Below are 25,619 nucleotides of genomic sequence, written 5' to 3'. Positions count from 1 at the left end.
CCTCCCCAGGGCCAACACACACCCCAGTGTTGCAGCCCCATCCGTGTCACATGATTCACCCCGCCAACAATACACCAGTCCGTGGTCCTTTTGGTTCACGAACCCTCTGAGACATGAATCCCTTCACTCATTCATCCATTCATTTCACACCAGCCTGAAGGTTCCCAAATGCCCACCCCCCAGTGGTCACCATTCTGTCACTTTTCTTCCTTTCCTTGGGTACTGAACACCGTCACATACCACTGTCACTTTGAGCGGAGACCTTTAAAGGTTGAAGAGATTTTTAAGCTCCTCCAAATTACAGTGAACATAGAGGCCATGTCCTTAAAACTTTATATTCTAACAAATAAGCTGTTGCATATACTGTTGACCCTTGAACAATGAGGGGTTTTGGGGTGCTGACCTGTCCTCAGCCGAAAATCTGCATATAATTTACAGTCAGTTTTCTTTATATGTGTTTCCTCCATATCTGCGGCTCTGCATCCATGGATTCTACCAGTTCTGATCGTGTAGTACTGTAGTGTTTACTATTGAAAAAAATCTGCATATAAGTGGACCTGCACACAACAAACTCACATTGTTCATGGGTCAACTGTATGAAGAAAACTTTAGGGACTTCCCTGGTGGTCCAGCGCCTAAGGCTCTGCCCTCCCAATGCAGGGGGCCTGGGTTCAATCCCTGGTCAGGGAACTAGATCCCACATGCTGCATCTAAGAGTTCACATGGTGCAACTAAGAACCCATGTGCCACAACTAAGATCCAGTGAAGCCAAAATAAATAAATAATATTTTAGAAAAAGAAAACTTTAGAAACTGAAGGGAAGAAATTCAACAAAATTTCTGCCAAATTAGGGTCCATTGTATGTTCGGATGAATAAGGTGAACTCCTATTCATCCTTCAAAATCCTACCTGGGCATGACCTGCTGGAGGAAGCCTTACCTATGCCTCTTACATGGGGTTCATGGATCTCTCAGACTGACATTCATCCCTTGTACCACCATGGGTTATTGGGCATATCCCCCTCACAGTTACCTGTCAATTTACTCGTCTTGTTTATCTCCTCCCCACCACAGTTCCCCCCCTGTAGACTAAGGCTCTGCAATGACCTCAAGTCTGAGTCTACAGTTGCCAGAGTGAAGCTGCTGCCCAAAGAGTGGCCCATAGGACAGCCAGAGCTTTTACAGGGCCTGTGAGCTAATGCTCATAGTAACCTTCAAGCTAGATGCGATTTGCTCTATTGTAGACAAGAAAATGGAGGTGGGTTAAACCACTTGCCCATAGCCCACGGCTGTAAGCCGAGGAAGCAGCATCCAACACAGAACAGCCCACCTCCAAAACACTGTCAGCTGTGCCGTGAGCTGATCATGGCATGACGTTAACAGTTTATGCATATGGAGCCCTCCCACGGGCTGCGTCCACACAAACCGTCTCCTATAATTACTCCATGAGTACTCATTTCACAGATGAGGAAAAGCAGGAGCTGAGAGCCTACGAAACTTGCAAGAGGTAACAAAGCTTACTGGGATCTGAACGCCGGGACCCAAAAGAATAACCATCACACAGCACAGCCATCTGGATGGCTTCCCCCCCTTGCCCCTCCCCTCCCTCCTGCACCAGTGGTTCTCAGCCCCAGGGGTCATGCCCCGCACAGGACATTGGGCAATGTTTGGAGACATTTGGGGTTGTCACAGGGAGGGGGGAGGAGAAGAGATGTTACTGGCATCTAGTGGGTAGAGACCAGGGATGCTGCTAAACATCCCACAGTGCACAAGGCAGCGGCCCCTCCCCCACTACAAAGAATTATGCAGCCCAAAGATCAATAGTGCAAACTAGAGAAATTCTGAGATGACCCAATTTAGAACAGCACCAACACACACACACACACACACACACACACTACATCATCCAGACCCCCATGGAATTTGAAGAGACCCATGGAAAAAGGGGAGGGGGTGGAGAAAAAAATGAAGCAAGCCCCGCCCACAAATGTACCACAGTCACCATTAACGTCATATTTATTGTTATTTAGCTGCTCAGGAAAACATATACAGGTATATACAATATGCATGAATACAGAAGACTGCACTTTACATATTTTTTTTAAAAAAGAAAGAAAAAAATAACACTCAATTTCATGAGCTATTGTCACAGTCTTCCAACCAAGCATTTCAGAAATGAATTTCTTTTAAGAGTCAGAAAGATTACAGGATTGCCTAACACACAGCAGAGTTAAGTTTTCATATTTTACATGTGCAATAACGTTTTCATATTCTTTCCCGAAGAGTTTTGCTATGCAGTACCGATTACCAGTGTTTGTGGAGTCTTGTGGGTTGGGTGTGTTTTTAATCTGCTTTTATTCTTTCCATTAAACCAAATTTAATGAAATAACATCCTTTTGCTTAAGGCTATTTTTAAAGCTGTTCAATTCTGGGGTCGTGGGGAGCGAGAAAGTTTAAAACTTCAGGGGTTTCCGAGGTTGCTAGGACCATGAGACGATGGCCATGTGCTGATGGACTCAACACAGGGCAAGTCAAAGACAGAAGTCAAGACACTTGGCTCCCCGGCCTTAAGCAATTAAGGAGAAATCATGCCTGTTTAAGAAATAAAAGGATGAAGCTCTCAAACAGCTGTACGTTGTGGAATCAGAGGGGTAGTGGAGTTTCGCTCAGACTATGGCTGGCTCTCCTGCAGCCCCTGGCGGGGGGGTGGGGGGGTGCTTTTCCTCACCTTTTCTCTCCTTTGGTGGCAGAACCCAGGGCTGAGTCAGCTCCCACTTTCTTCTCACTGATCAGTTCACACCACCTGTTTCTGCCTGCCCTCTGTGGGGGCCGGGGTCAACCCTGGTCAGACTGCCGGTGTAAGAACCTCAGACCGTCCAGACTCAGACCCGAGCCAAAAAAGCCAGCCCAAGGAAAGACAGGAGCAGGGAATGGAAAGAGACAGATTTTTCTGTACGCTCTTCTCCCTTTGCTGAAAAGTTCTTTGAAATAAACAACGTGAGTGTTGTACGGTGAGCCCAAAGCCTTCAGGTCACTTGCTAAAAAAAGCCGGGTCTGCAAACTCTGGGGACGTGGGGCGGGGGGAGGATGGAGGGGGCGCAAGGCTCAAAATGGCACATTTAGCAAGATGCTTGTTCACAGAAACTGAAATCGACTACAAGAGTTACTGATTTGGGTGAAGTGATATCAGTCACTTCTTGTCTGGCCCACCCTGGAATCTGGGTGCCTCCCACCACCCCCATGAGTCACACAAGCCCTTGGGAGTCATCAACAGCACCCAAAGGTGCCCCCCCACCCCCGCCAACAATGGGCCTCCACTGACCACCGCCCTGGGAGGACCAGGTGACAGGCCTCAGATGGGTCCAGGAGCCCTGCTTTCTGCTGCCCTGCTCACCCAGCTGCTCCCTCACCTCTGCTCAAAGAAGTTATTCCTTCATGAGATGCACAGGACGTGGCCCTGGTTTTGCAACAGGCTGAGATTAAATAAAAAGGGGGAGGGAGGATTCCTGGGTTTAAAAAAAGGCCCAAGAATCAAAGTCACTAGTTCCGGTTCCTTTCTCCCTCCTCTAGCCCTCAGGAGTCTGCAAACCCCTGCAGAGAATACACACAGGCTTGGAGGAGGGGAGCTTGGTAGGCAGAGCCTGGGGGCTCCTTCACTCAACAAGCCCCTCGAACAGTGCCGGCGAAAGCCTGGTCCTTCCCAGGGATGGGGGGCTGCCCAGGTTGGAGATGGAACGGGAGAAGTGGGGGAGATAACCCAGTCCTGTTCCTTCTTCCCCCAGTGCCTGGCTGGGAACAGATGTCAGGAAAGGTCAGGGCTAAGAATTGATCCTCAACTCCAGCACCCAAGACCCAGCTGACCTGGCCGTAGCAGAGCCGGGAGCCTGCAGCCTCTAGAGGCTCTGCAAGCTGGACAGGCACCATCCCCACGCGGATGAGGGCTGCTCGGCACAGCATGAAAATTCAGAGCCTGGGCGTTTGTACAGAGGCCCAGAAAAGGAGAGAAAACACCACTGTTGAACATTCCGGCTCCTTCCCACAGAGCGGACTGGATACGTCATCACCTCCATGGCAGTGAAAGGCAGCTTCCAGCAGAAGAGAGAACGGAGCTGAAGGCTGAGGGTGTGTTTGTGGGAACGAAAATATATCTCTCTATTTTCTTAGGGAACAGACAAAACAAAATCCCAGGCGGAATACCTAAGGGGGGCATTAATTGTTTGGCTCCAGCCTGACTGATGGCAGTAGGGTGTCAATATATAATATTGTGATGACAATTTGACTCTCACCCGGCAATATTCCAGAACTACTAGTCTCCAGGATTTCCATTTTAATAAGCAGTGAACAAAGCAAAAAGGAAAAAAAAAAAAAAAATAAGCAGGCAGTGGGGAGGGAGGTGGGGAGGAACAAGACTAAAAGAGAATAAAAAAGGAAAGCAACTCTTGTCTTATTATGAAATAACAATACTTGGACATACAGCAGCACGAAAATAAAACAAGGAAAGAGGTCATCTAAAAAACGTATGCCAAGATTACAGAAAAATGGGAATTATCTAGCAGGAAAAAGGCTTCAGCAAAAGTTTGCTAACTGCAGAAGGGTTAACACTGGTAACATACCGTGGCAGACAAATTTCTTCTTTAAAAAATTTTTTTGAGGTTTTTTTTTTTTTTTCCCTTTAAATTAACCCTTTCCGGTCCATATGCCACTAAGCAGGTACCAACCTAGAAAAAAAATCATCCACTCAGCAATAGTGGCCCTTTCAAATTAACAGGGCGGGTAGGGGTGGGGTCAGGTGGAGGGGGGAGAGGAGAGAAAAGGGGGAGGGAAGGGCCTGGTTGGGGAGGGGGTATTTCTTGTCAATTCAAGTTAGGGCGGCCACGAATGTCCCGAATCTGTTGGAAATGTCGGAGTGCAGGGACCGCCAGGTGGGCACGGAGGCTCGGGCCTTGGCATCGCCCACGTCGTCTGTGCAGTGGACAGACAGGCACTGCAAGTGGCTGCCGGGCTGGGTTGCCGAGGCCTTGTTCGGAGGGAGGTCGTGGGCTGCAGAGAAAGGAGGAAGAGAGGACGTTAGCTGCGTGCTTGACTCTGCAGGAGGCCCTAATGGGGGTAAAGTGGCAGAAGCAGAAGAGAGGCCATGTCCAGGCCCTCTTTTCATGCCTAAAGATGGTCTAAGGAGATCTAAAGACGTTTGGTTCGAATCCTCCTGCCGTCATCTCTGACTTGGGCTGTGAGACCTTAGCTAAGGGAAGACCTCCTGTTGGGTTTGTTTTTCCCCTCCCCCTTGGGAAATAGGAGAGTTAGGCCGGATAAACTCAGGGTTTGCCCATCTCTGATGGACTAGAGTTCCCAAAAGATTAACTGGACCTGAAGTTAGTTGGGAAGGCTTCCTGGAAGAGACACATCCAAACTGGGCACTGAAGGATGTGTAGGAGTTCATCAGATGCAGTGAAACGGAGGAGGGGAGGATTGTCCAGGTCTCGAATACAGCCCATTCTCTTGTCATCCTCCAGACAGACATTTGCTAAGGGCCTGCTATGTGCTGGTAACTTCCTTACACAGTGCCAAACTGCTCAGAGCCACAGAGACTAAGAGTGTGGACTCCCCAACCACACCAGTGCCCTTTGCCCCTCCCCAGCTGCTGCATGAAAGGACTTTAGGTGATAAGGGTGAGGGAGTCTATTCCTCTCCTACACCCTCAATGAAAATCCCCTCAATTTCCTTCTCATTCAGTCACACAGCACCAGAAACAGCACAAACCATAGTAATGTTTGGATTAGACTCACCTGACAGGAAAGAAATTTGACAACCATTCACACCTTAGCACGAATTATATTAGAAGAGAACAAGGAATCGGGAGTCCTGAGGCAGGGAAGGAATGGAGCAGTCATTTCAGAGGACTTCTAATTTACTGCTGCCCAGTGACCAATAGTTCTGTTCTGAGGCCTACTGAATCATGATTATTCTCATTATTCCTTTTTCGGGGCCTGACTCTCAGAGAGGCAAGGTGACCTGCCCAAGGTCACACAGCCAGGATGGGACAGAGCTGGGTTTGAAGATGGGCTGATGGTGAACTTCTGACTCAGCAGAAGTGAGAAAAGCTGGAACTGGCGGTGGGGGCTCAGCTCCGGCCGAGGGAGCACACCCAGATACTGAGCTCCATGACTGGCCCGCCCTCCCCAGCACACTGCAGGCCCAGCCAGGGCCTGGTGCCAAGCAGGAGTCACCCCGCCCATCCCGCCCTCTGGGATCCGCCTTGAGGCTTCCCCCAAGAGCTGAGCCATGGCCTGCAGAGAAAATCCTCTCAGAGGGATGGGCCCAGGCAACCAAGACCAGGTGTGACTAACTGGGTTTGGGGCCCCCACCCTGGAGCCCCAGAGACACCCAGCTTTGGGACCTGCATTCTTGGGAGGAGCTGGGGCTGGGAGGGAAGATTCTCTCCTTTGCCTCTTCCTTCCTTCATTCAATTAATAAGCTGAGTCCCTACTGTGTGCCAGGTGTGGTGTAAGCCTGCAGATTCCAGCAGGAAACAAGGCACAGTCTTCCTCCTCCTCCTGCATCTGACGGTGAAGCTGGGAGACAGTATCGTAGCACAGTCATCTTAGAGTCACAGACTGCGGCTTGAATCCAAGCCCCACCACTGTGTGGATGGGATCCAACAATCTCCCTCTCTGAGCCTCAGTTCTATTCACTGGCAAAGTGGGGGTGATGCTGAATCCCTTGGGGTCTTGTAACAGATGTCCTGGCATACAGAGACAACCCCAGACAGGGCTGCTGGGACTGTCATTCATGTCTGAGGTAGGGGAGGGGAGTCAGGAGGTGAGGGGTCCTTGCAACAATCTAGAAGCCTCCAAGCCTTGTCCCTTCCTTGAGACTGGCCAGCTGGGCATGTTCCTGCCCATAAAACTGGAGTCTTTGTACCCGTTTCATGGACGGGGAGGCTGAGGTTCTGAGCCTGAGGTTCCCAAGTTGGTTAGAGGTGGTGGAGCTGGGATGCTGTGACCCCAGCTAGCTAGAGATACCAGACTCAGGGTCCCCTCACCCACAGTGGGCCCTGGACTCCAGCCATGCTGACGCACAGCCCTCACACCTCTGCTCCTGAGCCCACGCTTGCCTTGCTCCCAGTGACACCCTGCTGCTTAATACCTGCAAAAGGAATTTTGTTCTGAACATTGCGAGATCTAGATTGGGGGAAGGAGTAGCATCTGTCAGAGAGAGAGAGAGAAATTCTGAAAGGAGTTCCTTATTTCACTTTACACACATTATTTCAAGGAGCCAACGCAACAATGCTTGTGCCCATTTTACAGGTAGGAAACCGAGGCCCCTTGCCAAAGTTTGCAAGAGCTAAACAAAGACAAGACCCACACGTGAGCTCCTGACACCCGGCTCCCTTGCTCTGTGGCTGAAGCACCAGGAAGGTAGACACTGGAGGACTAAGACACTCATGGGAGCTGGGTTTGCTCAGCAGCGGCTCCAGACTGCTCCAAACGGCCACATTTCCTAAAGATGTTTTATTCCCAAGTTACAGACGACTCAAACGCATGCCGCGCGCCAAAACCACAGACAGCTGCTCTTCTTACTTGGGGTGGATTTAATGAGGGCGTCACAGGCACACAGTTGGACACTTCTGTGTATTATCTAATTCCATCCGCCAGCAAGCCCGGCAGCTGGGTGACCCTTCTCCCCACTTTAGAGCGGGCACCTGGGGCTCAGAGAGGGTGAGGGCCTTGCCCCACATCACAGAGCATGGGCACAGGATTCCCCAGCCTCTGCCTGGAAAAAACAAGCGAGTCTGGTATCCATGGGGAATGTTTTTAGGAGAGAATATGACTCTTCAGTTCTTGACAACCCAAGCATGACCAAACTCATCCTCCCGCAGGATTCATTCCAGCTGGGGGAACCCAACACACCCTAGCACTGCGGCTCCCCTGGGCTGCCGAGTGGCTGCCGATAAATCAGTCCCACGGGAGCCGCCTCAAGTCAGGGCCTGCCCCGGCCTGGCCCAGGAGAGGCCCTCCATCCCCACTGCTCAGGGCAGCAGGCATGCCGGCCCCCACACCAGGACCCAGAGATAAAACCGCCCCCTCGCCCAGCTCCCAGGGCTGGGGAGACCCTGGAGGTACTCAGCGCCCGGCACTGGCAGACACCACAGAACCTGATGGGTGTTGTCCTGTTTTCCACTGTTGGCTGTCAGCCTCCCCTATCAGACTGTGGCTGTGTCGGGGAGGGGCAGATTTGGCCTGTTCAGCTCAGCTGGGGCTTGTGCCTTGACTGTGAAGGGCCGCTCAGCCCTATTTAACAGATGGGAAGACTGAGACCCCAAGGGACAGGGAGCTGCCCAGGGGTCACCCGAGGCCAGGTCACCAGCTTTGGGACCAGCCCTCTCCTGTTAGCCCAGGATTCCTCGCAGGTCACGCCGAGATGGAATCCCGGGTCCCCCAACCTCGGCAGCTGGCCCCCATTTCCTCATCTGTAACTTGGGGATGGTGATTCCCATGGGCCTGGCTCAAGGCAGCTGGGGGAGACCATACAAGAGAAAGAGCTGACCACCCACGCCCTGCCTGTGGGTGGTCAGTTCCTGAGGCAGGGGTGACATTGACTCAAAATGTATAACCATGAGGTGCCTCACCCCGGGGAAGCACAGGAGCTGAGATGAGAGGCTTCCTGGTGTGCCTGCCCAGCAAGGAAGGACCATGGGACTGTTTTTAAGGTCATCCCCCTACTGGCCAGAACAGACCACCTGAGTCCCCACGCACAGGGGCGGGGCCTGGAGCTGGGATACCTCGCTTTTACTCCCCACAAAGTCTCTCCCCGCCCTTTCTCCACGTACACAAGCCCTGGCTGACCCATCCAGCCCCTTCCCAGAACCCCCTCGCTGAACGCTGCAGACTTGGTATCATGCTATCCAGGTACCGGCTGCTTTGGGCTCACCCTGCCACCAACATGAGACCACATCAGATTTTGTCTTCAGTGCTTCCCTATCCACAAAGGGGGTAGTAAATTCCACAAAGGAAAGGAAAGAACCTTGAGCCAGTGCCCAAAAAGTGACCGCGTGGATAACGGACGGAATTCCACTCCTCCTACGGGTTCCACAATGATCATGCCTACCGTCTGGGGAGCACGGACTTCCGTGCATCACTTCAGCTCTCAGAACCTCAGTCCTAGGAAATGGGGGAAATAATAGGACTGGCCGTCATGGAGGCAGTTACGAGGATTAAGTGAAATGATCCATGTAAAGTGCTTAGCACACAGTGCGCTCCCACCAGCACCAAGAGGGCTGCCTTGTGTGGTTGTCGACCAGCCTGCAGGGACCAGTGGGGCTGGGACGGCTGGCTGGAGTGCTAACTGGGACTGCTGATTGACCCTTTGGCTGGCCACGGCTGAGGTAAAGGGAGAAGGGAAAAGATGTGCATGTCTTTACCTGGGGACATCTCATTGTTAATTTCATTTCTGGAGGTGCCACCCATGGAGGGGGCTGAGTTTTTTTTTAAAGTCAGCAAAACAGGCCTTGTCACTGCCTTGCCCTGCACTCAGTATCCCCGGGAATGGGTTCCAGTTTGGGTGGGCCACACGCTCAGGCATCCTCAGCTCCGGGGGGAGGGGGTTGGGGTAGCTGCCGCCCCCCCACTCCAGTAGCTGAAGTGCTGCCTTGGTGGTACGCACAGCCACCACTCTGTCCCCAAACCCTCAGAAAGGGGACTTCTGCCGGGCCACCTCCTGTCCCTCTGCCCCCCAGAGGGAAGGCCAGATTATGGGGGTCAAATGTGGGCTCCAAGTTGCACCCAGGTCAGGGGCTCCCTGGGTGCTAATCCAGGGTATAACCTAAGCAAGGTGTTAACCTGGGCTGTAAAATGGGAACCTATTTCACGGGCTTGGAGGACGATGAAGTGAGATCACACGGGTGGAAACTTCAGCACATGACGAGCCTTCAGAAGAGGTTAGCCGCTCTCAGGGTTATTATAGTTACTATACTTTAACAGCCCAGGGCTTTGGGGGCAGGCAGAGCTGATACTGCCGCACACCCGCCTTGTGCGTGGCGCAGTTTCTTCATTTCCTTGGGTGCCAGGGGCCTGCCCCACCCCCTGCCCTCCGAGGCTGCGAGGCCCCCCGGGGTGCGATCCCAGGCAGAGGAATTAGAATTCCGTGAGTATTTTTAACCTGAAGCTTATGTAAGGAGCAGTGTGGGCCCCAGAACACAATAGCGAATGACTCTCACGGGCTCACCCTCGCCAGATTCCGACAAAGGGAAATGTATTTTGGTTTTTCCTTTATTTGGACCTGGCAGTGGGTGTGGGGGGGGAAGACGCTGGTGTCTGTGACAGCTGCCACTCAGCTGGGGGCTGGGCCACTGGGCCCGGAAGCAGAGGCAGGCCGGCCGGCCGGCCTGGAAACCACAGGGCTGAGCCACCTGTTCTTGGCACCTCTGTCCTGCAGCCTGGGAGTCCCTTAGGGCCCCCAGACACATCCATGTCCCCCCAGAAGCTCCTAGCTCCTAGCCCCCATCTCCAGGAAAGGCCGGGCCATCACACCCAGGCTGGCTCTGGGCATCACGCTTCCCCAAGCCTAGAGTCGAGCACCAGGGAGGGGAGAGCCTGCCTCCAAAATTCATCCACTGCTCTCCCGTCCCGTTGCCCCTACCCTGGTCCAGGCCCCCACTCCCGCCTGCAGCAACAACCTTGCTGCTCTCTCTGCTTCTACACTGACCCACACGCCCATCTTCCACTGTGAGCCGAGTGAGAAACTCTGAAGCACCAACCAGAGCAGGCCCCTCTCCTGCTTAAAACTTCCATGGCTCCCCAGTGCCTCCAAGATAAAGTCTCCAGCTTCCCATGACGCGGCCTGCTTCCATCTTGGGCCTCCAGCCTCACCTCTCAGCTATACCGTCTCTCGAAGTATATCGAGATCCTTCCCACCTCCTGATGTTTCTCCCGCCTAGAACACACTCCTCACCTCTGCTGACTCCTACCATCTATCTACCTGGCTGTCAGCCTCATGGTGATGTTTCTCCAACACCCCCGCTTGCAAATGGCACCCCACCACCAGCCACCATAATAGTAATGATGCCACCAGCAACCGCCTCACTGGCTACAGGGAAGTGCTGACACATCTCCCCGGGCAGAGGGGGAATCCTGAGTTCCGAGCCCCTTAGCAACAGGTCACCAAAGATGGAAGACATCATGGGGAGACTTTGGAGTCAGATGACCGAAGCCTGTAACTTGGTCCCTGGCACTTTTCCCAGCAGGGCGACTTTGGGCAAGTCATTTTTCCTCCTTAAGACTCAGCTTCTTTCCCTACGAAATAGGATAAGGTCAGCACCCGGGTCCTCCCCGAGTTCCGTCAGGTTCTATCAGGTAAAGGCCACAAGCAATCAGAGCAGGAGTAGAGAGTCTTGTTGGTGGTTAACAAAGTCCAAGGCTTTTTTAAGGCAACACAAAGGCCCATCTCCAAGAACCCGCCCCTGGGGATGTGGGGGACCCAACCCTAGTGGAACTGGTCCCCATACCCCAACTGGAACCCTTCTGAAGAGCCTCACAACCCCAAGGAGGACCCCGCCTTGGCTGCCTGTCCACGTTCAGTCCCTGGGTCGTGTCCCCTCCTTCAGAGAGCTAGACGGGGTCTGGGGGACTCACCGGCTCTAGCCTCAGAGGCAGGAACAGCGACTCTAAGCCAGATGTCAGGTGGCACAAAGATGGTCTATAATGCCACCAACCGTGCAGGAAGACGGCACACCCAAATTCCCACCCCTCTCCTTCCCCATACCCAGCAGCTTTGGCATGTTCAGAAACCTGGACTCAAATCCTCCCTCCTCCCTCTGAGTCTCAACTCTGCCCTTCACAAGCTCCATGACCTTGGGCAAGCTCAGCTTGCTGAGCCTCAGTTTCCCCACCTGTAGAAGCAGATAACATTCCCACCAGTAAAGATCACACAAGCCTGGCCTGGATGGAGACCCTGAGAGCAGACACGCCCATGGGGCTCTCCGAGGTCTCTCCGGCCCTGGCATGATAAGGATTTGTGAAATATGTGAATGAAGACTCACATTCTCATCCCAGCTCTCCACCTCCTTGCTGTGTGACCTTGGGTAAGTCACTCCCCCTCTCCAGGCCTCTCAGAAATGAATGGTGGTGAGTAGATAGATGTACAAGCCCCCTGAATCTTTCTATCGCTTTCGGGTGATTGGATTTTACATTCAAAGAAGGCAGGAGGCTAAGGCAGGTGCCCTCCCAAAACAAGGGACAGTAAGATACACTGACCTCAGGCTCCCTATGGGGCCGGGCCTTGGCCGATCTCATTGGACCAACACAACACCCAGGCAGAGAGGGCATTTTACAGGGGAGGAAACTGAGGTTCAGAGAGGGGACGTCACTGGCTCACAGTCACACAGCCGGCCTGTGGCAGAGCCAGGGTAACTCCCAGGTCTGTCTGATGCCAAAGTCACATGAAAAAGTAAAATGTCGCAGCCAAATGGCAGGTACACCCAGTCCCTCCTCCTCTCTCCAGCTCTCTCGTTCCCACCCCCCTCTCCTTCTTGCTCAGTCTCTCTTTCTCTTGTTCTCTCCCTCCCTCTTTATCTTTTTCTCTCTTCCTCCCCCTCCCCCGCCCTCCCTCCCACCCTCTCCCTCTGGATCAACACTCCCGCTTTTGGGGAAAGGGCCCTAAAGCACACAGATGGGATGAGAAGGACCCCAGGTGACACAGAAGCCAAGGACAAAACCCGAGGCCCCATTCAGTGCTTTCTCCATGGACGCTGCCCAAGCATTTCCACATTGGCCCCATCAGATGGGGGGCAGCACACGGCACACATGGGGGCTCCTGAGGGGCTGGTAGGGCCCCCACCAACAATCGGGAGGCCCCATGAGGGTGAGGAAGGGGCCTCGCTCCAGCCGCTGGGGTAGCTCAGCCTGGGGAGAGGCTCAGCCAGGCCCCTGAAAGCCTTCGGAAATTAATTGGAGTTGACTTGGCTGAGGGCAGCTGTCATTTAGATTGAGAACTGGCTGAGGGCTCCACTGAGGCAAAGCAGCAAGGGCATCACTGGGACCAGGCTGCTGAGAGCTGGGGGCCGGAACGGGACTGGGGCGGGAGGCTGAATTCCAGGGATCCTCCCCAGCCCCAAAGGAGGAGGCACTGGGGTGGTGTTTGAGGACCAGAGCCCAAGGATGGACAGGGCAGGTCCCTCTCCCCGGCCTGAGTGCCTCCATCAGGCTCCTTCTTCTGGCGCCTGCGGCCACGTGGCCAATGACCTGTGACAGATGCAGCCCTGTGCACCCCGGGCCACTCCCCGCCTGCCTGCTGCCGAGACGTGACAGGATGGGGGGCCGTGAGCCGACCCCTCAGCCTGCACCTTCCTTCTGACAGTGTCCACAGGGGTGCATCAAGGGTGCTTGTGCAGGGGGAGCTCTGCACCGCGCGTCCAGAGCACCAGGCTTCAGGATTGGCTTTGGGGATGTTAACTCTTCCCAGCCTCAGTTTTCTCACCCATGAAATAGGGCTGGAGACGGTATTATTCTCATAGGGCTGTTGGGAAGAGTCCAGTGATAATGCAAGCAAAGCGCTTAACACACTGCCAGGCACCAAGGCTGCCCAAGAAATAGTAGCTGCTATTAGTATTTCTAGTATGATTATTATATTGGAGATTCTCTCCAGCCCTGTCTCCAGCAGAGCCCTTCCCACTCTGTTTTCTTGCCTTCTCACCCACAATTCACCCCCATGACATTGGGCCCAGTGCTGTATGGCCCTGGGCAGGATACTGTCCCTCTCTGAGCCCCAGTATCCTACCCGTACACTGGGGGCAACTTTACAGAAGGGCCAACACCTCACCGAGCTCCCCACTCTGCCGGCTGTGCGGTAAGCCATTCAACCGTTATCTTTATAAAACAAGACAAATATACACATGTATTTCTATAGGATTAGAACCGCATTCCTTTTAGCCCATTGGGAAAAAAAAAACAGATTCAGTGACAAGTCTGAATTTTAAAAAGTACTTTTTCGAAGCACTGATGCTTTGGGTGGAGGTTCTTGGGGGCATCTGCCCTGGTCACCCATCCACTGGGCTGTGGAAGCTTTGTGCTCTTTCCATGGCAGGTCGGCAGGGAGGCAAGTGGCCCGTAGGCCCAGGTAACTTCCCATAGCGCCACTGCGTCTCGAGGAAGGGCTCTGCGTGGGGGTCAGTCATGGGACAGTCATGCACTTAGGAGACAGAAGCTTAGGTTCAAATGCAAACCCTGTCGCTGCCGGGCTATTTGACCCACGATCAGCTGCTTTTGACTCCCCGAGTCTCCATTCCTTCACCTAAAAAGTGATTTTGGTCATTGCTGCTTTGCGGAGAGGCGGATGAAATGCCTGGTGCCCAGGGGACGCTCGATATCCAGTTACCATAATCATTTCCCCAAACCCGGGCCTGGGGCAGCCTGTAAGAGGGAATCCTCGAGACAGTGATAACAGCTAAAGCATCACAAGCAAACATGTGCTCCCAGCTGTGTGCTGGGCGCTGGGCTCAGAGAGCCCCCAGCCTGGTGGACAGATGTTCTGACAAACACGGAACTGCAGAACAGAGACAATCCCTGTCGGAGCAAAGTGGACCCAGGGGACGGGTGGGGATCCGGGAAAACTTTGTAGAGGAGAGGACATACTAGGGGGACTTAAGGATGAGTATAAAGCTCTGCATCAAGAGAAGTGAGAGGGGGCGCTCCAAGCTCTGCTGTGACTGTTTCAGAAGAGCCAGAGGCCTGCCCAGGGACCCCGATTTAGGGCCTGGGGGACCCAGAGGAAGAGGAGGCAGCAAAGCTCAAATGGAGTCAGTCATGGAGGACTGGAAGCGTTGGGCTTTGTTCCTGCAAAGAGGAGACAAAAAGGTTTTCAAGCAGGGGAGGGGCATCAGGAATCTGTCAGAATTAACAAGAGGCTTGCACCTTATCCATTCCGGCCCTGGCATAGGACACCCGACGTACAAACACACCCCCTTATTGGGGACAAGGTCCCTTGCTCCCCAGCTCTAAGCAAGTGGGAGGATTGGATTGCAGCCCCATGAGAATGGTACTCTGACAGAGCTCTGGTCCAGCAGGACCTGCCATTCCTCCCTGGCAGCTTCTGAGTCAGACGCCTGTAACCCACGTCTCCAAGAAATCCAGGTTGGGTCCTAATCCCAGCCCTGCCACGTCTCAGCTGGTGGCCCAAAAGACTCCACCTCTCTGTGCCTCCACGTCCCCTCCGCACAATGGATGAGATCATCATGCCCTGTGCTTTTACGTCAGTGAATCCTCTCTGAGGATACAAGTGGGGAAATTGGGGCACAAAGGGGGCAAGATTGCATCCCAGGTCATCTATTAATGAGTAGAAGGGTTGAGGGCAAGTCACTTGATCCCTCTGCTTCTCAGTTTCCCTACCTGTGAAATAAGACCATACACCAACTGGGCAGTGCTGCTGGGAGATTGGCATTTGATAGAATTAACCAACAGACAAAAGCTAATTAGCACCTATCACGCGTTTGTTCTTTTAAACTCACTCCTTCCTCACCATAACTCTGGAGGGCAGCTTCTACTCTCTTAGCCCCATTTCATGAAGAGCCAGCCAGGGTCAGCACACTACAGCCCACAGGGTATGTCCAGCCCACAGGGTATATCCAGCCCACCGTCTGTCTTTATAAATAAAGTTTTATTGGAACACAGCCATGCTCAAATGTTTACATTTTGTCTATGGCTGCTTTTATGCTACAGTGGCAGAGCTGAGTCATTGTGACAGAGGTTGTATAACCTACAAACCTTAAATATTTACTATCAGGCCCTTTACAGAGAAAGTTTGCCAACCCCTGAACCTGAGGCTTAGAGAGGTGATATCACTTGTCCAAGTTCACACAAGTAGGAAGGAGCAGCCAGGCACCCAATAGGTGCTCAATACATGCTCCTGAGAAAGGTGTTTGTATGTAAACAACTCTGATCTGTGAGGACTTGCATGGTGACCCTTCGGGAATCAGAAATGTCCTCCCCATTCATGTGGCCCTGGTCTTCCTTCTCTGGCTATAGTGGAAACCGTCCTGCCTTCCTGCTTAAAAATTAATAAAACAGTAAAATGCTGCTTGTAGAGGAGAGGGGTTGTTGTAAAAAAAAGAAAATTTTTTTTTAATCATTCAAAAGCACATCCATAAATGCAATGAAAGAGGAGAAAGGTGAGCTCTCTGCAGAAATGTGAGTCGCCCACATCAGGCGGGAGGAGATGGGCAGCCACCCAGCACTCACAGCCCCTGAGTACGCCCTCTCAGCTCAGCCTCGACTCAGGGAATGACAGAGTGATGCGCAAAGTGGACGGTGAGAGGCCAGGCAGGCAGAGCATCCACCCCGGGGCTGGGCCAGGACCTTCTCACTGGCTGATCTCATTTATCACCTCAACAGCCCCATGAGGACCAAGGTCACACAGCTAGAAAGTGGAGAGCTGGAATCTAAACCCAGGTCTGTGTGAGTCCAGAGTCTGTATTCTTTTAACCACCCCGTGGCATCTGCTTGGCCTGGGAAGGGAGACGGGTGGAGCAGTAGAAGCTGGTCTGGGCTTGGAAGAAGCTGGTTGGTCACTCCCATCCAAACAACAGGGACCAAAGTTCCTGGGGCGCCCGGCCTGGCACACCCACCCAGGGGTTCCAATAGGTCCGGACTTGGGCTTTCTGGGTTAGAGGTGTGTCTGCCAAAAACAAACCCCAACCAGCTTTCCCTCCACACTGGGCTCTCCTCCCCTACTCCAGGAAGACAAGCACCAGCCCTACCTGCAGCTGGCTATGTGACTTCAGGTGCATCGCTTGCCCTCTCTGGGCTGCCACTGTAAGTGTCAGGAGTCCTGGCTGCCAGGCCTGTAACTCTATGACCTAAAGAAGACACCCAAGGGACTTCACTGGTGGCGCAGTAGTTAAGAATCCGCCTGCCAATTCAGGGGACACAGGTTCGATCCCTGGTCTGGGAAGATCCCACATGCCGCAGAGCAACTAAGCCCGTGCGCCACAACCACTGAGCCTGTGCTCTAGAGCCACAACTACTGAGCCCCCGTGTCACAACTACTGAAGCTCGTGCGCCTAGAGCCCGTGCTCCACAACAAGAGAAGCCACCGCAACGAGAAGCACGCGCACCACAACACAGAGTAGCCCCCGCTCACTGCAACTAGAGAAAGCCCGCGCACAGCAATGAAGACCCAACGCAGCCAGAGATTAATTAATTAATTAAAAAAAAAAAGCCACCCAACTAGGTGCTCCCTACCCTAAATTATAGTATAGACTGATGGGAAATGCTAGCTAACCTCTACCTTGGAATGGCCGAGGGGACAGGCTTGGCCCTGTGTGTTCCTACTGGGCGTGCAACGCACACAGTGTGTCTCTGAGGTCAACCTGGGAAGGCAGGGGCCACTGCATTCCTTCCAGACAGGGAGTGTGGGAAGAGGCAGGCACAAGGGTAGGGGTTAGGTGACTAAGCCGACCCCAGTCTCGCCTTCTGTCACATTTTCCCAGGACCAGACACATTTTGCAACACCTGTACCCCACCTCTTGGAAGGATTTTCTAGATTTGGCCTATGTCTCAGGTATGGAGAAGCAGGATTAAGACTCAGTGCCTCTCCTTCCATGGCAGAGGTCACAGACCTTTGTCCCTGTGATCTGAGGAAAGCAGAACTGGATCCTAGGAAGACTGGGCTGGCTGGTGCTATACACTGGGGAAACTGAGGCCAGAGAAGGTTAAGTTGGGGGAAGAAGTGTGACCAAATCAGAGAATTCTGGCCTGCCTGCCGAAGCCAGCACTCAGTTGTCTCCTCATTCAGAAGGTTTCACAGTGGAGTCTGCAGTACGCTGTCACCAAGTGGTGGCAATGCTGCTCTTGCCAGCTCTCTCCTCTTCCTGGACCACTACTGTCACTTCTCCCTTCACCTAACTAACAATTCCACTTTCTCCTTACTCAGGTAGGTCTCTCCAAGCCCCTCCGTGGGCTCCAATGCCCACCAGGCTGTAACATCTGGTGCTAACCCCAACTTCTCATAATTGTCCTGTTCTGTGCTACTGCCTCTAGAAGGTGAGTTCCATGAAATCAGGAGCCTTGTCTCTCCTATTCACCACTGTGGCCCTGGCACCTGGCAAATAGAAAGCTCTCAACCAATATGTGCTGACTGTACCCATTCCTGGGGGCAGGAACAAACCCTAAAGAATCATTAAAATAAGGAAGATTCAAACCACATCACCTGGGCCTCCAGACAGACCTAAATAGGAACTTTTCAAGGCTTCCTGGGTGCCAATGAAGCAAGACCTCATTAGGAGGTTTGCCCACTGCCCCTCCCCAAAATCTACCCAGGAGGGCCACCCCCTCCAGACTATCCAGAAATGGAGGAACTGCAGCCACTTACTCTCCAGATCCCCAACCCAGCCAACAGATTTCCTTCAAAGTCCGGAGGTTAGAATCCTCCCCTTTTATTTTAGACCCCACTGGTGTGCGAGGACGGCACAAGAAGCAGGTGCCTTTAATGGAGAGGAAAACGCGAAGGGTCGGCTGACAAATGCCAGCCATTTCCTCCTGCTGGAGGATGATGACCCAGGGAGTCCCGGCCACCACCCTCGCTCGGCCACCCTTCCTGCCTACAGACCCTGAGCCTGAACCTGCTGGGATAACCTCTGAGATGAGCTTTAAGTTGACACCAGGCATGGGAATCAGTTAAATTACCCTGCAGGGAAAGGAACCACACCATTCTACACATTTCTTGCATATCACTGCATTGGGTTCTCTTGTTAAGCTTTGGAGGGCGGAGCTGTTATTCCTTTTTTTTTTTTCAGTGTTTGCCCTTGGGTTTTGTTTGGCTCATCGTGTGTACACGTTATTCCTTTTAAAGGATGTAGAAACAGGTTCAGAGAGGCAGGGTGACTTGCCCGACATCACACAGCTAGGGAGTGACCAAGGCAGGGTGAAGCCAAGTCAGTTTCCAAAGACTTTCTACTTTTGCCCCACGCCAGAAAGAGAGGGAGAGGGAGGGAGGAAGAGAGAGGGGAAAGAAAGAGTAAACAATGATTCTCATTCTCCTAAAGGCCATCACCTGGCCTTCCCTCTTGGCCCATCCACTCTGTGTCTGGAAACACCTGCCTGTTTCCTGGGGTACCACAGGATGAGGAGATGCTGGCCTCCATGTCATGACCTGACGGGGGGATCTGATCCAGACCAGGCCTTGCCCACTGCAGGGTCTGAGTCCTGGGGAACCAGGCCCCCTGGGGAGGCAAGCGGAGCAGAAGGGAAAAGCACTTATCGTCCTGTGCAGAGCTCACCCACCTGAGCAAAGCTCTTGCAGAGGTGTTTCCAGCTGCCTGGGGGCAGGTGGCTGCGGCTAAGCAACAGGCTTTCACCCAACGACTTATCCAGAGTTCATGGCACGCTTGGGGTATAACAAGCTGATGATCTTGGGGGCCGCTACGAATTCAGGGGCTCTAGGAGTCAAGAAGTAGGCTGTCCAATATGGTAGCCACTAGCCACATGAATTGTTTTAAATTTAAATAAAATGTAAACATCAATTCCTCATTCACAACTAACCACTTTTCAAGTGTTTGACAACTGTCCGTGGCTAGCGGTTACCGTACTGGACAGTGCAGATATAGGACGTCTCCATCACTGCAGAAGGTTCTATTGGACAGCGCTGGTCCAGAATTATAATCTACAAAGTCTCTCCCAATCTGCGTCAGCGGCTGCCGTGACTACTAGTTTTCTTACAAAAGGAAAGCCCTATCGTCTTTCAGATAGGAAGCTTCCATAGATTGAGGTAAACTTTGGGCCGGAAGGAGCCACAAGGGTCATGTTTTCCAGGATCATCAACCACCTGGGACTCACACCGAAACTTATTTCCTCTTGAGCTCACGGCAGACATTGCTCATCAGCCTTGGCACTCCCTCCCATGGAACCCAGATACAGCCTCAGAGTCTTTCTCAACACAATGCTCTAGGCAGCCAGAACCAATCCATCCAGATTAGCACTTGACATTGAATCTGTAAATCTGACCTAGTCCAATCACAGAGGGGAAGAAAGTGAGGCCCAGTGAAATAAAGTGACTTCCCTGAGGTCAGACGATGGGTCAAGGTCAGGCTAGGATTAAAACTCACACCTCCTGGGCTTCCCTGGTGGCGCAGTGGTTGAGAGTCCGCCTGCCGATGCAGGGGACACGGGTTCGTGCCCCGGTCCGGGAAGATCCCATATGCTGCGGAGCGGCTGGGCCCGTGAGCCATGGCCGCTGAGCCTGCGCGTCCGGAGCCCGTGCTCCGCAACGGGAGAGGCCACAACAGTGAGAGGCCCGCGTACTGCAAAAAAAAAAACAACTCACACCTCCTGCTTCCTGTTCTCCCCATCACATCTCCCCCATGAAAGCTCTGGATAGTCCAAGTTCACAGTCCTCAGAAAAAGAGGCCAGGAAACACAGTGACTAAAGACTAAGAAGAGTGATGGTAATATTAGCAATAATAGTGACAATGCCAGGTTCTTGATCACCTGCTCTGTGGCTGACCCCAAGCCTCACTTCTCACCAGTACCTTCCATTAGTCTCATGACAACCTATAATGTACACATCATTATTCCCGTTTTCCAGATGATGAGTAAGGGGAGACTGAAGACCCACAGGGACCCACCCGAGGTCACATCATCACTAAGTGACAATTATAATCTGATATTGATAGCTGGCATTCAGAGCACTCAGCACTGATCATGCGCAGTTCCATCGTCCTCACTCCAACCCAAGACAATCGCTGGTCTCATCTTACAAGACACTCCCCCAGGTCCTCTCTGGCCAGCACAGCAGACGGATCCCACAATCCCCCACATTAATTCATGGAATGATCAAAATTGCCCCCATTTTACAGATGAGAAAAACTGAGGTTCAGAGAAAGAAGGTGTTTTGGCCAAAGTCCTAGAGCTGGGAAGTGGTGTTGCTGGGCTTTGAACCCTGGGGAGAAAACACTAAACCTTGGATTCCGTTTCTGGAGGTCAACTATTGGGATCTTCCAGAGAGGTCTGCAGGACAGGACGCATGTAGGGCCACCTGCTGGAAAAACCAAGCCCGGTACTGCTTGCTGAGGCTCCTCAGATATAAAATATGGGGAAAGGGGCTGCTTGTGTCCTCCTGCTCAGGCCTCCCCAGCACTCTCTACCTTGGGGAGAAATCACCACTGCGGGTTTAAGTCCTGGTGTCGAGCACCTTTGGGGGCAGCTCACACCCAGCCACCAGCAAGCCCAGCACCTGGCCCAGCAGGCACCAACTCAGCCTGTTCTCACCCCAGTGCTTCACCACCTCTTGGTATAGAAATTGCATCCAAGACGAATTGTAAGTAATATTTAATTTTATCAAGGATAATTACATGAAATTAATTCAGCTTTACCTGGAAGCACTTTGTTATCATTTGCTTTCCGAGGGAGCTGGGGTGAGTACTGATGCCCCCCAGGAGCAACCACGGGAGGGGAGAAGGGAGAGGCTGCTGAGATTGGGACTCAACAAGCAACAGGCATCACAAAGTAATCGAGTGAAGATAACGGCTAGCACTTCAGTGAGTGCCAACTGTATGCTTGTGTGAAATGCTCCTCGTATGATGTCACTTTAACTCAGGACACTCCTGTAGGTGGGCATGTTAGAACACGCCCCCCATGCCCTCCATTTACAGAAGAGGCCACTGGATCCCAAAGTAATAGGAGCAGACATCTATGTGCCATCAAGGAGAGAGCCTGGTTGAAGCCCTGCCTGGCTACTTCCTAGCGGTATGATCTTGGACAAGCCAGCTTGGGCCTCAGTTTCCTCATCTGTCAAATGGGAATAAGGACAGTGAACTGCCCCAGTGGTTTTGAAGGGTCAATAAGATGGTGCAGATGACACACTTAACACAAGGGGCGCTCAGCAAACGCTCAAAGGATGCTGCTGGCACTTTCGTCATCGTCATCATCCAGCAGCGCTGCATGCGGCCTGGGGCCTCCTGCCTCCACGGGCCCCCGTTTGAGGCTGGGCTGGCGGAGGATCAGGAGAAGAATCTGAAGAAAGTCTAGCTTTCTCGGCCTCCCCACAGAGGCCTCACACACAGAACCTCTGAGCCAAGAAGTACAAATGAGGCCCCGAACAGGCTGGGAAACCCAGGCCGCCCCTCCCCAGGCTCCAGCCCCCAACCCGGCCCTCCAGGAGCCCCCATTTGGGGGCACAGGCTCCCCCGGGCACCAAGAAGAAAAGGGGGCCCCCTCTCCCACAGCTGCTATCGTTGCCAGCCTCCCCAAGGCCCGAGGGGGGTCTGGAGCTGCTCTGAAAGGGCGCCGGGCGCCGGGGGTTCATTCAGCTGTTTTCGGGTGGCTCCAATGAGTTCATTTTACCGCGGTGGAATATTAAACAGCTCCTGGGGAAACAGATGCTGGGCTTTGGCTTCAGAGGGAGGGAGGAAGGGAGGCCACAGGCCGGCAAGGAGAGAATTCAAGTTCCGCTTCAGGCGGCTCCAAAGACCTTTCCAGGCTCGGCTCAGCCTGAGTCGTCATGCTGACCAGTGCCTGGGGACCAAGTGCAGGGCATCATGTGGGAGGCCAGGCTGACACCTTGAATGCCTCACTTCACTTAGGCCTCACAACCACCCTAGGAAATAGGAGCTCTACTATGCCCACTTCACAGATGAGAAAACTGATGCACAGGGTAGCAAAATGACTCACTCAAGGCCACACAACAAAAGAGGGCACCGAGATTCAAACTCAGGTGCCAAAACATCATCTTGGTCCTTTTATCTACATAACTACCATTCACCACCCTCAAGGTACCCTCTCAGGGGCACATACCAAGCAAACGGAGCCCTGAACAGATGTGGAGCTGCCGGGTGCTGTGCCTCCCCTGAGCTCAGATTCCCCGCCGCTCTGCAGAGAATGATCCCACTTCCTATTATTCTAATAATCCCTGACATCTGAGCAGCTTTCTTGGCGGCTGCCAAACACGTCTGGGTATATCACTTCCTCGAAGCTTCATAGCAGCTTCCCCATTCTAGACGGGGAAACTGAGGCCCAGCCAGCAGGGTGGATCACAAAGCCGCTGCCCAATTAAAGGCAAAGTTATGAAGCAACCCTCCTATGCTCCCCCTGCAGACTCAAGGTCCAGATTCATCCCACTGCCCACCAAGGAAGTTGGCACTCCCTCCTCACCATGGGAGCACAGAGAGGTGAGGTGACTTGCCCAGAGCCACAGAGCTGGGCTCCAAGGTCAAACCCTAGAACTGGGCTGGGTCAGAGCCCCCCACTCCCAACTCTCACTGGCTCCTGGCTATCCGAAGAGGTGCTGATCATAACATGGGGCTTCTTCCCTTTGGGATTTCATCAGTGCCTACATTTTTGTCCCTCCATGATTAGGAATAAATAATGATAATAACAACAAGTAACATGTATTGAAGCTTACCAGGTACAAATCACTGATCATAAGGCTTAATGTGTATGAATGGGTATAGCCCCCCCTACAGAACCCCACGAGGTCGACACTGCCATCATCCTCACTTCACAGATGAAGAACCGAGGCTCGGGGATCAACACCATATGGCCTCGCCATTGCCCTTGGGCAACTCCATGGGTGATGGAGACCAAGTGGTCTCGAGGCACGAGCTCTGTACTGTTTTTCCTGTTTCCATGGACTGTCAGTGTCCCCATGCTTAGGGGCAGCCTGGCCCAATGGGCAGAAAATGGGTGTTGGGGGGCACAGATCCGGCTACACCACCTGCCGGCCACACCCACAAGCAGGTCCTTTTCCTCTCTGCACCTCACCCTTCTCGTCTGTAAAATGGGTCAACAGAAGTAGCTGCTTCATGGTGGGGTGAGGATGCCATGGGTGGCTCACAGGAGGCACTGGCACAAGCTCGGCTCTCAAACTGCCCCCCCTGCCCTTTCAATGGCTGCAGAGTGATTAAGGAATCCAAACGCCATCCTTGAGTCAGGCTTCTCCTTTTACTGGACCCTAGAGGTTTGCGGGGGGGAACTCCAGTAAATAGGAATCAAAGGTTCAGAACAAAAAGAGCTGGGCCCCAATCCCAGCCCCACCTGTTATCAGCTGGGAGACTCAGTGTGTCACCACACCTCCTGGGCCTCAGTTTTCCCATCTGTGAAGTAGGATGCCTCCTGGGATGCTGACGGGGTTAGAGCAGTGAATTTGGGAGTCACACGGTGACTCCCCTTCCCCTCAACACCATGGGAGTAGTTTTCAGCCCAAAACCTTAAAAAAGAAGTCTCGGTGACAAAGTCCCCCGACTCTAGTGAAAAAGAGTAGGAGGAAGCTCCCAGAACCCACAGGCAGGGGCTGGGCTCCAAAGGGTTAAGCTCAGCTCTGATTTCTCCCAAATGGCAAAGACAGCAGCTGAGGCTGCCCCCCTGCTCCCCGCTGCATGAAGCCTGACCCCTGACATTTCCACTCCCAGCCACACTTGTATGTAAAAAAGGGAAGGAAAAAAATTTAACCATCCCCACAGACAAACAGTTTGGGCAGGCAAGGAAGGAGGGGGGATGCTGCAGATTTCCTTTAACTGAGTTCAGTTCACCCCAAAAAAAATTTTTTTAAAGAAAGACCTAGAAGGGAGGCAGAAAGGGGAACAGAAGAATGAAAAGGTGGCAGACAAGTTCTCTGGAATCACCGGGTACCACTACATTTTCTGATTAATTAACCCTGAAAGGGGCTGCTCTCCCAGCCCTTCCTGGGGGAGGTTCTGGCTGGCAGAGCCCCGTTTTCAGAGCGGGGCAGCCTCTCTGGGGGGGATTCACTTAGAGGTCCCGGGGGAGCTCAATCCCCTCTCCAGGCCACGCTGCAGTTAAAGCCAAGGATGATAAGGAATTTATCAAATGAGATTTACACAGGGAAACCCTAATTAAGAGGTTAGTCTCCAGTTTAATTGCCTTCAAACCTAGGCAGGCAGGCCCAGGCAGATGGATTTTCAGTCTGACCTCATTAAAAATTAATAATAACCAAATAGAATACAGAGGAAAATCTGAAGTCCACAATGTGGCTAACAAGTAGAGGGGGGCAGGGGGTATGAAGGGCCAGGGACTGGCCTGACCCAGAATGCGCTGGCTTGTGCCCCCTGGGCTGGCCTCAGACCCTGAGCTTGTGGTCCTTCTCTCTCCTCTCTTGCAATCTGGTAGCTCTGGGCTCTCTGCTCCTTGAAGCCTTTTCTCCCCCAGCCCCTGCTCCCCTTGAAGCTGGCACGCCGAATATAAATTGGAAGCATGCATCTAGCCCCAACCCCAGGCGGACGCCACATACCAGACAAAATGACTACAGGCCTTGGTCATCTGGGGTTAAGAATGGTTTTTGTTTTTGGCAGGGAATGTGGAGGAGCCCAAAGGAACTGGCCCGGACAATTGTTCCAGGAATGAAAGGCAGAGAAGGAAAAAGAAGGAGGAGGGGGGAGACGGCAGAGAGGGAGATGGGGCAAACACCTGGGGAACCACAGCTGGAGATGTTTTTCTGTCCCTCGGGGAATGGCCTGCAAAGTTTTTGCACCAGTCTTTAAAACACAAGGGGGACATGGATGTACCCCACTCTGGGCAGATAGGATTTTGCTCTTTATATGTACCCTTTTCACTGCCCCCCACCCCACCCAGCTTGGTTTGATTAAACTATAAATTAATGCTTGAGGCAGAGAATCAGAAGAGA

The 25,619-nt window shown here is 52.8% G+C and overlaps 1 protein-coding gene across 1 annotated transcript in view; it reads right to left on the bottom strand.

Moving 5' to 3' along the window:
• Nucleotides 1-4,480: 4,480 nt before the first annotated feature.
• The window catches only part of MN1 (MN1 proto-oncogene, transcriptional regulator), a 43,477-nt gene continuing 22,338 nt past the window's right edge, over nucleotides 4,481-25,619 (bottom strand). The window contains exon 2 of the mRNA XM_029233974.1: nucleotides 4,481-5,039. Within this exon, the coding sequence (XP_029089807.1) occupies nucleotides 4,858-5,039 (182 nt within the window). The 3' untranslated portion in view covers nucleotides 4,481-4,857. The remainder of the gene's footprint in view (nucleotides 5,040-25,619) is intronic.

Source organism: Monodon monoceros, unplaced genomic scaffold, assembly GCF_005190385.1.
Source record: "Monodon monoceros isolate NGI ecotype Baffin Bay Population unplaced genomic scaffold, NGI_Narwhal_1 Super_Scaffold_1, whole genome shotgun sequence".
Lineage (NCBI taxonomy): Eukaryota > Metazoa > Chordata > Mammalia > Artiodactyla > Monodontidae > Monodon > Monodon monoceros.
Note: the sequence above shows the minus strand (reverse complement) of the source record. Positions and strands in the feature narration are given on the sequence as shown.